Source organism: Micropterus salmoides, unplaced genomic scaffold (assembly GCF_014851395.1).
Source record: "Micropterus salmoides isolate LMB-PRFRI ecotype aquatic unplaced genomic scaffold, ASM1485139v1 Ms_hic_scaffold_10, whole genome shotgun sequence".
Lineage (NCBI taxonomy): Eukaryota > Metazoa > Chordata > Actinopteri > Centrarchiformes > Centrarchidae > Micropterus > Micropterus salmoides.
In genome coordinates, this window is record NW_024040041.1 from 17,840,942 (window position 1) to 17,854,287 (window position 13,346).

Below are 13,346 nucleotides of genomic sequence, written 5' to 3' on the forward strand. Positions count from 1 at the left end.
ATCTCTAGATTTTTATCTGTTATTGAAGTTTAAAGGACAGGTTTTAAGAAATAAACATAAGTGTGGAATAAAAGTGTTGATGCTAAAAAAAGACTGTAAAACTGTAAAAGAGAATTACAGTAATGATACAGTGAGGCTCTGACTCAAGAAGTGGGGTGCAGCAGACAGATTTATAAGCTTCAGCCAGACAAAGAGCACAAAAGCCACTTAAAGACACTATGGAGTTTGCAACTAACCATAAAAATGACAGAGCACATGCATACATGCTGCGACCGTGCTTTAACAAAAGAAAACCGACCCGTGTCTACTCTGTAAAAAATCAAATCCAGACAAGGCTTTTTTCAGAATGTAGTTTACTGACTATTTCCCCGAGTCTAACGGCTTGCCTGCAGGTGAACACTACAGAGACCGGTGATAGGACGGGGAGTATATAAGATTGTGGGGAGGTTAAGAAGATAGGAAGATAAGACAAACAGATAAAATGGCAGATACTAAGACCAGCGGTATAGCTTTTAATCCCCTCCATTATAGTATATATATAATACATAGTGTATTTACGTGTCCTGAAGCAAGAAGAGTTAAGTAAAAAAAAAAAAAAAGTCAGGAATGCTCGAACTTTGTAATTAAGTGAGTGGTCTCCTAAGTGCCCAAAACTGACCTTGTTGGCCTGATCGGCGTGGTGAGTTATTGTCCTCCTCTCCGCATCCCATCGAGCATTGGTCTCCTCCAACTGCTTTTCCATTGTTTGCTGCAGACGAACAACCTCCTCTTTTGAGTCACATACAGATGTCTGTAGCTCCGCAATTAACTATAGGTGAGAAAAAAAAATGGATGTTTGATTGATCCTCATGTGTGTCAGGGATCGACAGAAAATCAGCACACGTGGCAGACTGATCAAACCGTGTTGTATTCACTTGTCAGTGAGTAAATAAAAAGATACGTTTTTTTCCTGTGCATACATTACTTATACATTAAATACATTTTTTCTATGCTTATACTTGAAACAAGTGATCCAGTAGGGAGAAAACCTGTTGCCAGATGCAAATATGTTCCCTAAACAAAATGCTGATCTCACTGGTTTCTCAAAATGACTTGTGTAAGATGGATTTCGATGGCAGTAACAATCACCTTGAAACACTGCTTTTCCCAGAGTCTCGTGTTTTGTGTCTTTTTTGAGACGAGACAGAAGACACAGAGAAAGCAGAGAGAAAGAGAGGAGTGAAAAAAAAACATACAGGAAGGAAAAATAACTTCCTTTTTGAAGAGCAGAATGACTTTGTGTTGGTGAACTTGCGGTGCACACCAAGATGAAAAGGAACTGCCTCAGCTTTGAAATCCTCCAGTCAAAATTAACATTCTATTTAAGCCACTGTCAGGGAAAGACAGAGGAAAGATGAGAGAAAGTAAAAGAGAGAGGGAAAGGAAGGGAGAGAGGGGGGAAAGAGAGAGAGAGGTGGGGGCGGTGGGCAGTGCTGCTGCTAGCTTTGGGTTAGACAGATAATTGTTTACCGTGTTCAAACTCTGGAGGACTAGCCCTGCTGGAATCTGCACATTGTGTGGGAGTATGGGAGTTACAGTGATGCGGGTCGACCACAGATAGAGAGAGAGAGACGGAGGGAGAGAGAGATGAGAGGGAGATTAGGCTTATTCTGTCAGTGGGAAAGCCACATGAAAGCAACAAATGGCACATTATTATGGGAACATCATTTCTGGGCGTAATAATTATTTTGCAATATGGATCCCCTGCATCTGCTGGTCTTCAGCCTCAGGCGCTGGCGGCACTCTAAACCAGTCAACTCAGATGTCTGTCTTGTTATTCCTGTACATATACACTCCGCCACAGCACCTTTTTTCTCTGTCTGACAGCCAGCCAGGCCCTTTTAAGTCTGTAAATGGTCTGGTTGGCCAGCCTGCTAGTATCTCTATTCAGGGCTAAAGGCCGGCTTACCTCTCCATGAACCTGAGGTAAAAAGGGAGAGAAATGAGCAGGCCTGGTGTTGATTCACCTGCTTGTTGACAGAAATGTGACTAATAAAACGATGGCCACCATAGAAAAGGGGATGTTTTGCGATTTTACATGAAAAGAAAACACTTTTTGGCTGTTGTTGAAATAGTGCAGCCTGGTTCTAGACCTGCTGCACACATCTCTGACTTGTTCAGTGAGGTGAAAACAAAATGGCAATTGACAGAAAATGCTTTAGACAATTCAAAGTGTCATATACCAAAAATTTGGAACGGAAATGTTAAGTCAGTTAATCAATTAGTTGACATTTACAATATATAGTAATTGATTATTCAAGAAACTAATTTGCAGACTTATCTACTAAAAATCACTTAAGATCAGCCAGACATTAAATTATTAAGAAGGTAAATTATTTTATGGTTTAAGTGGATGCCACACATATACATGAACTTTTACTTACACCTGCATTAGATGATTTTTTGGCCACTTAGGGGCAGCACAGCAAGCTGCAAATATATCATCACCTTGTAGAGTTGGAGCAACACCAGAATTCATTTAGAGTTTAGTTTCTGATGCTCTGTTTTGATGTCCACCAACTCCTGAGGGAAATATCTGGCTCGCTAGCAGCTACATGCTCCCCCTATGTTCACGAGCTAGTTGTTAGCTTTGTCTTGCTGCTATTAGACAGAGCTTTATCACTGAAAACAGCTGCCTGCTATGTCTGGAAACGACACTGATGAGAGCAGCGAGAGTGAACCAGAACACTAATGCTGTGGGTGGTAAAACCAAAACAAAACAATGATAAACTAAAAAATGAAACAGCCAGTAGAGCTGAGTAGAGATCTAGAGTCGGGTGATGATTCTCTGTGGGTTTGACACTCGTTCAGACTACATATGGACATTGAGCCATAGTTAATGTAAAAGTATTATTGCAACTTCAACAAGGATCAATATAGATAATAACCTGAAATGTAAACAGCCAAGGATGGTACATTACTATTTTAAAGCATCTTTTAAGAAGTGAGAATTTATCAAAAGGAATAAACAGTGAAACTATTTGGTTAATACATGCCTATGAGGTCACATGTGAAGACTGTGAAATTTAACAACCAGTGGTGGGCGAAGAAAAAATGAGTGACATTTGCATATGGAGTGAACTTCAACCTCTTTCTTCCAGAACATGGTACTTCTCATGCCCTGTGCCTCCCGTGGCAAATTCCCTCCACCTCCTACCTACTCCCACAGATGATGGTCAGAGATAAAGTAATGATCTCCCACCAGTAGTACCACAGCTACCACCCACTGTAGACTGGTCATTAAGTGGGGGAAGAGAGCACAGTCCCGTTCAGTTCACAGGTCACCCGGGAGGACCACTCACAGCTAGAGACGCTTTACACATAGGATTGGAGAGACACTAATTAGGAGAGTCTGTGTTTGTGTGTCTGTGTGTGTATGAGAAAGACAGAGAAAGAGAGACAAAAGCAAAGATGTAACATGCAAGATAAATGGATGTGTGTGTGTGTGCCTGCACATAAACTTATGCCCTTACGTGGTGTGTCCCCATTCCCTTTAGGATAATTTATGGCGAGGTGTGTTTTTAATTGGGCTATTAGCCATGCAGCTGAGCTCAAGAGCGATGCCCCCTGTCAGACACGAAGGGGTTAACAACTGGGGTTAGCCTTTGAGGTTCAAAGGCCTCTTGTTTACACTTGAGTGAGTTGCCCCAAAGGGAGGGTTCCACTTTTACCTTTTAAAACAAAGCCGTCCAAACCCACGACAAAAACCCCTTATTAATCACGCATATTAATATGTTTGCAATGATTAAAAAAATCTAACAACACACTTTAACAAAAGGTGTTGAATTCTGCACACAGAGACTGCTCTTTACAGTCAGAAGAGTGTTGTTTGTTGAACCTTCGCCAGCTTTGTGTCCCCAAAACAGAGGATTAATGACTTTTTGCTTTGTCTGCGGTGGTGTGTGGCACCGCACCGACAAAGCGGGCAAACACGGCTGAACTTTCGCACAGCATCCGACTTCTTTTGAAGTCGAGCATTGTGTAACCTAATAAGCTACCGTTCTCTCACAACATCTGCTTGTCAACCCCACTTTCAACTCTGTGCCTTTGCCAGCCAACCCAAAATGGAGGGATTTAAAAAAAAAAAAAATAGAAAGAAAGAAAAACAACAACCCCCTCCTCCTCCCTTTGAATCTCCTCTTTGGGTAACAAGGTGCAATTACAGCCAAATGATTGTGATATTTTACCCTGCTACATAATCAAGAAAAAAACTCTTTTCTTTTGTAACATAAACACTACTTAGGGTGTTTTGGATCTTTTTAACTTGTGAGATAAAAACAGCCTGAACTTTTGAAGTCATTTTGTTGAGTGACAAGAGTGTGTCCTGGGAAGTTATATTTACCTGGATAGAGACAAGAATTACCTCAGTTCTAACTGGGCTCAGTCAGAGGAGACAAGAAGTAATGTTAAACATAAGGCCCTCCGCTGGAAGTGTGGCCAGACAATGCCATGAAAGGAGGAGGAGAAACAAGTATGGATATGGAATAAAGCAGTATTAGAGGTCAGGCAAGAGAAAAAGGAGGAGAGAATACTAGTGAAAGTAAACGGACAAAGGACAAATGTGACACTTTAAGCGTGATAAATATAACTGACGATTAACGGATGTTTTAAGGTCGATTCATACTTCTGCTTCAAGAAGTTGCAGAGGCTCTAATGAAATAATTACATTACACGTCAGGGCTAACTTCTCCTTTAAAGTAGTTAGACAAATGTTCATTTTCTAATCTAACTAGCAAAGCCATTTCCAGTACAAACCTTCCCTCCAAATTACTAAAAAAATGTATACAATTAATACATGACACTGAGACTGGTAATATGACAAACTGATTTAGTGTTACAGTGGTGCTACGGTTATCACAGGGCTAAACTGACTGTAACTACAAACTATAAATCATTTCCAACACTAAATATAACAACTCAGCGGAGAAGCATAAATCTGGATGCAGCCCCTTCAATATACAGCCCACAGCAGTCCAACGTCAATCTCTCACAGAACAAGTGGGCACTGCAAAGTGGCGAATACAAGGTAGATCAAACAATGTGTGGATTTTGAAGCAGCGGGAATTGATTTTTGGCCACTTGTGGCATTTATATATTAACCTAATGCTGCAATTCAGGAGACACTGAGGAACATTAGTATTCATTTGGATTTGGGTTTCTGGCCACCTGAGAAATCTATGTCTAATATTTACTCTCCTTGCTCACTCCGAGCGACACCATTCACATTATAGGTAGGTATTTGATTCACTGTTATATAAAAATATTGATTACTTTAGGTTTAAGGGAATCATTTGTATTATTTATTACCAGAACATACTTTACAGAGAAGAGTTACCTTTACGTGTTGTGGTGGCACTTAAAAGAATTTCAAAAAGAGTGAGCTGTCTTTCAGAGTTTATAGCAATATTCACATATTTGCAAATGGACCTCTGAGCTCGCTAGGCTTGGGGATACTGAAGTTCAGATGAAGGTACTTACACATATTCTCAGCCTTGGTATGTGTCCTTAAACACACAGTGTTTTGTCTGTAGATTCACAACCTTATGTCTAGAGAGTCTCTTTCTGCCTATGTCTGCTGGGCATCAAGAGTTGCTGTTAGGATTGGCTGGGAAGCCGAAGGCTGAATTCCACGGTAAGCAGAGAAAAAGACAAGGCTATAGGCAGTATTCTGTCTAATATGACAGTATAAAGAAAATAAGGTTTTAAACTGCCAACACATTATGAAAACTGATAACCTCTGCTGAATTCACACAATTCGGTTCGAGCTGCATGGAGAGCTAACACCTCTGGACACAGGGATTTTTCATTTGATTTATTAGGATCCCAATTAGCTGATGCAAAAAATGCATCCGCTACTCTTCCTGGGGTCCACACAAAAAGTAAGTATGTGCATATATGCTTGAGGGTAAAGGGCAAGCTGGCTTGCGGGGGGGGTTTCAAGAGAGTGTGTGTGTTCATGTGTGCTACCTCACCTCTCCCATCAGTACATTTGTCCCACCCTTCAAGCAGTTCAGTGGAAAAAGAGCAGTATAAAATGAAAGAGAGGGGGAAAAGGGTAGAAGAGAAACTGATTACCTGGGCAGACTTGGCAAGCTTCTGACTGTACTCCTTCTCAATCTGCTTCAACCTGCTGTTGGTCTGCAACAAGAAGGGAGAGGGGAGTGTGAGAAAGAGATATGCAGACAGACAGATAGAGAGACACAAAGAGAGAGAGTTGTGAAATTGAATCTTCTGTTAGGAAGTGCACACGCTACCCTCCATGCTTACACACACACACACACACACACACACACACACAGATACACACTCATGTTGACCTCTGCCTCTTGGCAGCGTGTCCCCGCGGCGTAGGCCTGTGGCCCCTTGGCACAGTGCCAGTCCCAACGTTCATGTGTGCCAGCAGGTAGTGACGGGCATGGTGCACAGTGGGCACCACTCCCCTTTGATCTCCTGCCAACAATTCATCACTTAACAAGGAGGAGGGGGGCAGGGGGAATTAAAATGTTGCTGCCAATTAGCTATAGGGAGAAAAAAAAAAAAAGAGAGATGATCGGGAGAAGCTGGGAGACACAACGTGGTGGAGACAGAATAGGAGTGAATGGAGATTGTTGTTAGGAGTTTATTGAGCGGCGCTTGTCTCTTTGTTATCGGTTGTTTCTCTATGGGAAGCTAGCCAGCTGGAAGCAAAGACTGCGAGTGTCTAATACAAGATCTGCCTCCGTTCGCCTAGCTGTGTTGTGATGCCAGAGTTTCAATGAGAGGCTGAACAGTGGAGTGCGATAATTAGGTGTGAAGTGCTGGAATTCGATGGGGATGTCAATAGCTGCCTGTAAGCACAGTGACAAGGTCTATACAAGCACTGTAGAAAGACTTATGCTAAATTAATGGGGCATATAGGTCTTCATTTCCAAAGGCAGGTAAGTCTATTCAAGTTTTAATTCATGTCTGAAAGTATAAAGTACAGTATATTTATATTTTTCAGATTCTTCTGCTATTATTTTGAAAACATCTCATCATTCATAACACTGCTTGGCACATCACAGCTGTCTTAATTGCCAGGTACTTGTATTTACTGTATACAACATCATTGTGCTCTTCTATTTTGCATCACAACATGCCAGTCACTATTTGTTGATATACATTTTCCCAATGGTAAGAAACTCTAAAAACCTGCTCTCTATACCCCAGTAAAGACTACAGGAGTTTTAAAATCCTAAATCATTTTGAAAATAATGCCGCATCACACACTACAGGATACCACCTCATGTGGTCTCATGGGGTGACAATTTGCTGTGGTAATGCTTTGCAGGGTGAAAAAAAACAAAAAGCACAAGTCTGGATGAGAAAATGGTAGGGGAGACGCGGTAAACACAGGTTGTCTATTCTTTAGGGAGAACTGGAGGTGAGATTTAAACTTGCAGTGCAGAAATTTTGTCTCCCCCTTTTGTTAGTGAGAGTAATTACACAACACTGTTGACGTGCTTATGAAATAAAGACTCCGAGTTGCTGCGGTGGCTACGGTTGCTCCCTCCTTCAGCTCTGGCAAACCAACCATTGCTGGCATAAAACACATCACTAATGGAGTGCTAGCGCGGGAATGTCGACACAGACTTCAGATTTAAAACAGAGGGATTTACCTGGTGGTGATAGGTTTCATCAGCATTGTATTAAATTGTTACCAAATAGCTTGAATGTAACAGACATTGATTTTATATGAAAAAGTCCCACACTGCGACTTTAACTGTCAGTTTTAATATCTGTCAACAGCAGGATGCTAGCTAACATTAGTCCCAAGGGCTCCAACGTTAGTTAGTTGTACTGACCCAATCATCTAGATTTAACTCCAAAATATCAAACATGTTTGAGATCATCGGAGCGGCCCGAGAAGTCTATGAGCAGTTTCGGAGGTTAAAGACTGGATCTGTAAACTGCTCACATTACCAGATATTCAGGCTGAACATCATTACCAACCAAGGTCTCGCAATGCCATTGATGTGATGACATCAACACATGTATTCTTTTTAATTCTTGAAAAAGTCCTGTTTATCGAAGAAATGGGACGTATAAAAACACCTTCCATTCAGAAATATATTTAGAAAATTATTTTAAAATGCAGTAAACCTGATTTATACAGGTAAAAAACACCCATGAGACAGACAGACAGACAGACAGACGCACGCACGCAACTCTTGTCCTGGCAGCCACTGACAGACAGACAACTCACTAACAAACACTGTTTCATTGAACGCATCCCTCGAGCCATCAACACCTGAGCATTGCACCCTATCCAAATACTTCCTGACAAACACCGCCGTCCTGCTCTGAGCGGACACGCCTGTCACCACGGAAACACAGAGCCATCACCAAGGATACTGGCCTGTCTTCGTGCGCCAGGACTCTGAGTGGCAGCCCGTCTGTCCCTAGGGGCCCTGTAGCAGCTGATGAGAGAGGGCTGGACAAAAAAGGATGAAGAAAAGAAAGAACTGTGTGTGGGAGAGGGGTGCAAATGGAGTCTTTCGATGTTTTTCTTTACAGCTGACACATTTGTCCTCCCCATCTTGACTACAGTTTAGTTAAAGTGACACTGTGGTTAAAGTTAGTATAAGATTTATTTTGATCATAACTCTAGCTCTTTTTAACAGATCACCACAAACACCACAAATATGAGACACATCATCATAATTCTTGGATTTGATTATCTTTGTAGTCTATATTATAGCAAAGGATGAGACTTAAATATGCCTACGTAGTGAAAATGTTGACATCAAAGTTATACATCAGCATCACCTTTGCAATTGGCTGTGAGGTAATGAGGCGTGTGTACTTTATATGACTGTGTTCACATGTGAGTGTATTCATGGAAACATATGGCCATATTGACATGCAAACAGGCTCAGATGTTTCATAAAAACATAAAGAGCTTGCTACTAGCCTATTCCTTTTACCTACAGCCGCTCGGGGGAATTCAGCAGGAAGCATTATACAACTTCATACATTATAGAGCTCAACCATCTAGACACACATTAAAAATGGCTGGAAATAGATGAAGATGTGGGTAGTACATGCAAGGAAAAATAGCCCAACAGGAGTGTGACAAATACAAAGGGAAAGTCAGCTAAATTAAAAGCCCAGCTATATATGTGTAAAGGTGTGTGTGTGTGAAAGCACTTTCAAAGAGACTACCTGTGCCCTGCCAAAGGCATTTTTGTGCTGAAGGCACTTTGAGGCTGTATCAGGCTCTTCAATCGCCTCTTAATCCTTGCTGTGTGGAGAGCGGCTTCTTTGAAGTGTGTGCGTGTTTGTGTTTGTGTGCGCGCGCATGTGTGTGTGTTAAAGAGAGTGGAAGTGGATCTGAAGGCAAGGCATGCACCGCTTACCAGAACTTAATTAATAATCTGCAGTGGGAACCAGGCCAAACACACACACACACACATATACATATAGACACATAGTGATACACTAAAAAAGGGACTGACAGGAGTGTCAGAAAACAAGGTGACAACTTACTCTCTCTGACGCACGCACACATGCACACACACACTTAAAGATATGCACACAAGTGACACTTATTCAAACACAGACAATGGACAAACAGGGTGCACGAAGGGCAAACACTTTTTATCTATAGCTGCTTGGAAGTGAAATTTGCTCAAGGTGTGCAGTCCCATTGTTTGGACTGGGCCGTTGTATTGTTGCTAAAGGAGGAAGAAACCAAAGTAAACATTTCTCAATAGAGTAATATTGCCAACACATGATAACTCCTGTGTGTGTGCGTTCAAGTCAAGAGTGTGTCGGTTTCCAATATTTTCAGAATCTGCTCCGTGCAGTCTGTAGTCCTGGACAGGATATTGCCTCCATATGGCATTTTTCTCCGATATGTTTCCAATCATCTCACATTGCTAAAGAGCAATTACGGTTTTCAGTGTCATCCTAAAGCTGAACTCTGACAAAAGATATAAAACCACTGACGCAAGGATGACGTCACGCCACACACAGAAAGGACACAATGTGAATACCGACTGACAGGTGGTTAGGTAAAGGGCAGGGGTGTTTTTTAGGCACAAAACACAGTCTTTTAACAGGTGTTGGTGGTTTCACCCTGCCCACAACATGCTGTGTATTGCATACTAGGGAGCTGAATTGTGGGGTTCATTTCTCGAAACCCCCCCCACCGCCCCCATTCAAAGAGAAGCTTTTCCCTGTTGCTCCACGAAGCCTTCAGTTTTAGTGGCAGCACCATTTGTAAGCATTCAAAACAATCCTCTGTTCACTATGTATGTCTCTCACAACAATTTGAGTTCAATCTGCCAGTGAGTGGAGAGCTGGGAGATGTTATTTGCTCGTTTGTCTGTAATCATTGCTGTCTTGCTGCGCTTGCCTGTGTATCTGCGTGTGTGAGAGAGGGAGTTGGTGCTGTAATGACAAGAGGCTTTATTTCCATTTCACAGTTTGCCATCACTGCCTGTCAGTAGTGATTCTCTTAATCCCTGTTGCTCACTGTCAGTGCCGCATCACACACAGTACACAGAAATAATGCATCGTGGGCACACACAAATACAGATGCAGGCATACGCAGATAAACATACATCAAACAAACAGACAACACACTCAACATACCAAATGTTCAGTGATTAAACACTCAACCAGCCTGTTCTTGGTATCAGAAAACCAATTACATCCATTAGCATCAGTGTGAGTGGGCTTAACACCTAACCCGCATCATAAGGTCAAGAAAAACAAAGTTTGTTTGAGGCTGTTAATGGAGAGAGTTTAAAACCACAGAAAAAGTGTCTTATTCATGTTTGCTGTGTACAGAGTTGTGTGAACTATTACACAGTCAAAGCTCTTAACTCAAGATGACTGTTAAGCTATGACAGAAGCTATTTTGCTAAATGAGATGTAACGTTTCCCCCCCCAACTGGTCATTGAACTTTTATAGAACTGTGATGAAATTCTGTCTTTCTAGTTTTCTGCCTAGGTAGACCTCACTTCCTATCTATTTATGGCTCCATCCCTACTTTGATCAATAAGTCTGCCTGATGTTCAGATGCAAGATGATTCTGAGTTGAATTAGGAACTTAACCCAACAAAAAAAACCAGAGCCCAATATCATGGTGTCCCACTTAAAACTCCACTTCAAACCAAAGTGTAATCTATAGCGTGCAACAAGATGGGAGCTGCCTGACGCCATGTTTTAATGCGATTGAGAAAGTGTGTCGCTTCCCCTCCCTCCTCTTGGATGACTTCAAAAAGTGAGCAAGGGAGCTGTGTGATGTTTTTTTGGGACGGCAGAGCCTTTACTTTGACTCTTTCATCTGCTGGGTGACTCACTCGCTCTCACTCTCTCTCTCGCTCTCTCTCTCTGCCGCCGGGCCCGATGGTGCACTGAGGAAACCAGAAGCTCAGATAGGTCTGGGCATGCGTGCATGCTTGCAAACACATAACATATGTTCACACACAAACACGAGAACACAATCTCGAAAACGCTTTAACGTGCGTTTGTGCAGCAGCTATGATGTAAACACACACCAACAGCAGACAAATACAAATTCAGACACATAGTTCCGATATCCTGAATATCCTACACCAAACATCCTGAACTACCTCTATCGCCCCTAAAATCAGAGCCGTCACTCTGCCTCCCCACCTCTTTTGTCTCCCAGTTTCTCTGTCAGTGTGAGGTGAATGTTGCCCTCTTTGATCATCCCTCAGACTATGTTTCTCTCCTCCTCGTCTAATCCATGACCGACTAAATAATGTGATTTGGTGTATCTCCAAATGGCAGAGGACCAACCTAATAAGTCAGCAGTGACGGGGGGGTGGGGGGGATAAGAGAGAAGAACAAGACGTGGATATGACAACAACAATGACAACAACCCCGTACCACCATCTTCTGGCTGAGAGAGAGAACAATACACATTCTTAGAGGGCCGGGATCAAAGCAAGTGTTAATGGATGGATAAAATGTTAACGTATGTACTAGAAAATGTGTATTATCTGCCTCATATGCCTGGTTTAACTCTCGGCAGTCTGAGTTTAATGTTAGGACTACTCTGTAGTTTTAGGTGGACATACAGGTTCTTTATTGAAACTGTACGATCACTTGCTTGTGGACATTCTCCTTGTGTCAATGAAAAAAGATGCACGAAGCAACCAAGGCACCGTGTTTGAACTGTAACTTCCAACTGAAAATCTGAAAAAGCTGTGTGCATATTTTGCACAAAAACAAAACAAAAACATCTTGGGTGGTCTGCTCACAAGTGCACAGCTCTAAATATGGATGTGAATGCAACAAGAACACATTGAAGACACATTAAGTTCCAATCAGTCAAACCACATTTAACGATGGTCAGGGAACGCATGTGAAAATGGAAAATAGTGTGAAAGCAGATGCATCTCAGGCCACATTAAAAGACTGCCTAGTCAGCTTTGTACAAAGCGCAACAAACAACAGTTGTATACAGATGCTTTTCTTTTGCCAAACAACTTAAATGAGGGTTTGAAGTGTATGCCCGAGCCGAGGTACCAAACTGCCGCTGCAATCTCCAGCTGTGTGATCACAAACAAGTTTTTTTTTCCCCAGTTTCTCACAGATTAAATAAAATGTGAGCGGCGGGACAAAATCTACTCACAAATGATCCATCACGACTGAATCGAGATGCAGTGTGAATATCTGGATACAAGATAATACATCTACAGAGGGCTAGCAATGCTCAGCAAATAATAGCCAACAAGTTGATCTTACTGAAACACACATTTGATCAGATGTACTGTCTACTAGTTATTTTAAGTCAAACAAATACATGAACTGAGTTAATTCGATTTTGTAGTTCATTTCTGTGTTTAGTAGAGGCTGTTTGCAATGATACCAAAGAACAGTGGCATGTATGTAGTCCTGTTATGCCCCTAGAAAATATGTTTGTCCCTTTGTTTCAGCGGCTCAGTGTAGTTTGTTTATTTTTGTAGCTGTGGCAACCTAGGACCAGTGTATGCTGGGAAACCAAAAAGAAAACTGCCATGTGGTGCCAACTGCTACGGTCATGTGTGAGCTCTTCCACCCATCAGCTTCTGAGTTGATTGCTTTTCATTCTCCCTCTTTGCTAAGGCAACGTCTGTAAGCATTTTTCATTGTGTAATGTTAAGTTATCATATATCGTGATGGCTAATTAGTTTATGCTAGGCTAAGTTAGCTCTATGTTTTATTGCTGCTAGCTCGATTGTGTTTCAATTCATATGCTACACAGCTATGTTAGCTAAGCGGTGCTGCTTACCTTGATACTGTGTGTTTAGCTTCTTTAATGATATAA

The 13,346-nt window shown here is 41.8% G+C and overlaps 1 protein-coding gene across 3 annotated transcripts in view; it reads right to left on the reverse strand.

The window, feature by feature from the left end:
- cep112 (centrosomal protein 112) overlaps positions 1–13,346 on the reverse strand; it is a 103,468-nt gene that overhangs the window by 23,910 nt on the left and 66,212 nt on the right. For 2 of the 3 annotated variants that reach the window (XM_038700131.1, XM_038700115.1), the window contains 2 exons: positions 6,115–6,177; positions 659–808 (listed from right to left, as the gene is read on the reverse strand). In XM_038700131.1, the coding sequence (XP_038556059.1) occupies positions 659–808; positions 6,115–6,177 (213 nt within the window). The remainder of the gene's footprint in view (positions 1–658; positions 809–6,114; positions 6,178–13,346) is intronic. The other variant, XM_038700122.1, reaches the window with a different exon arrangement.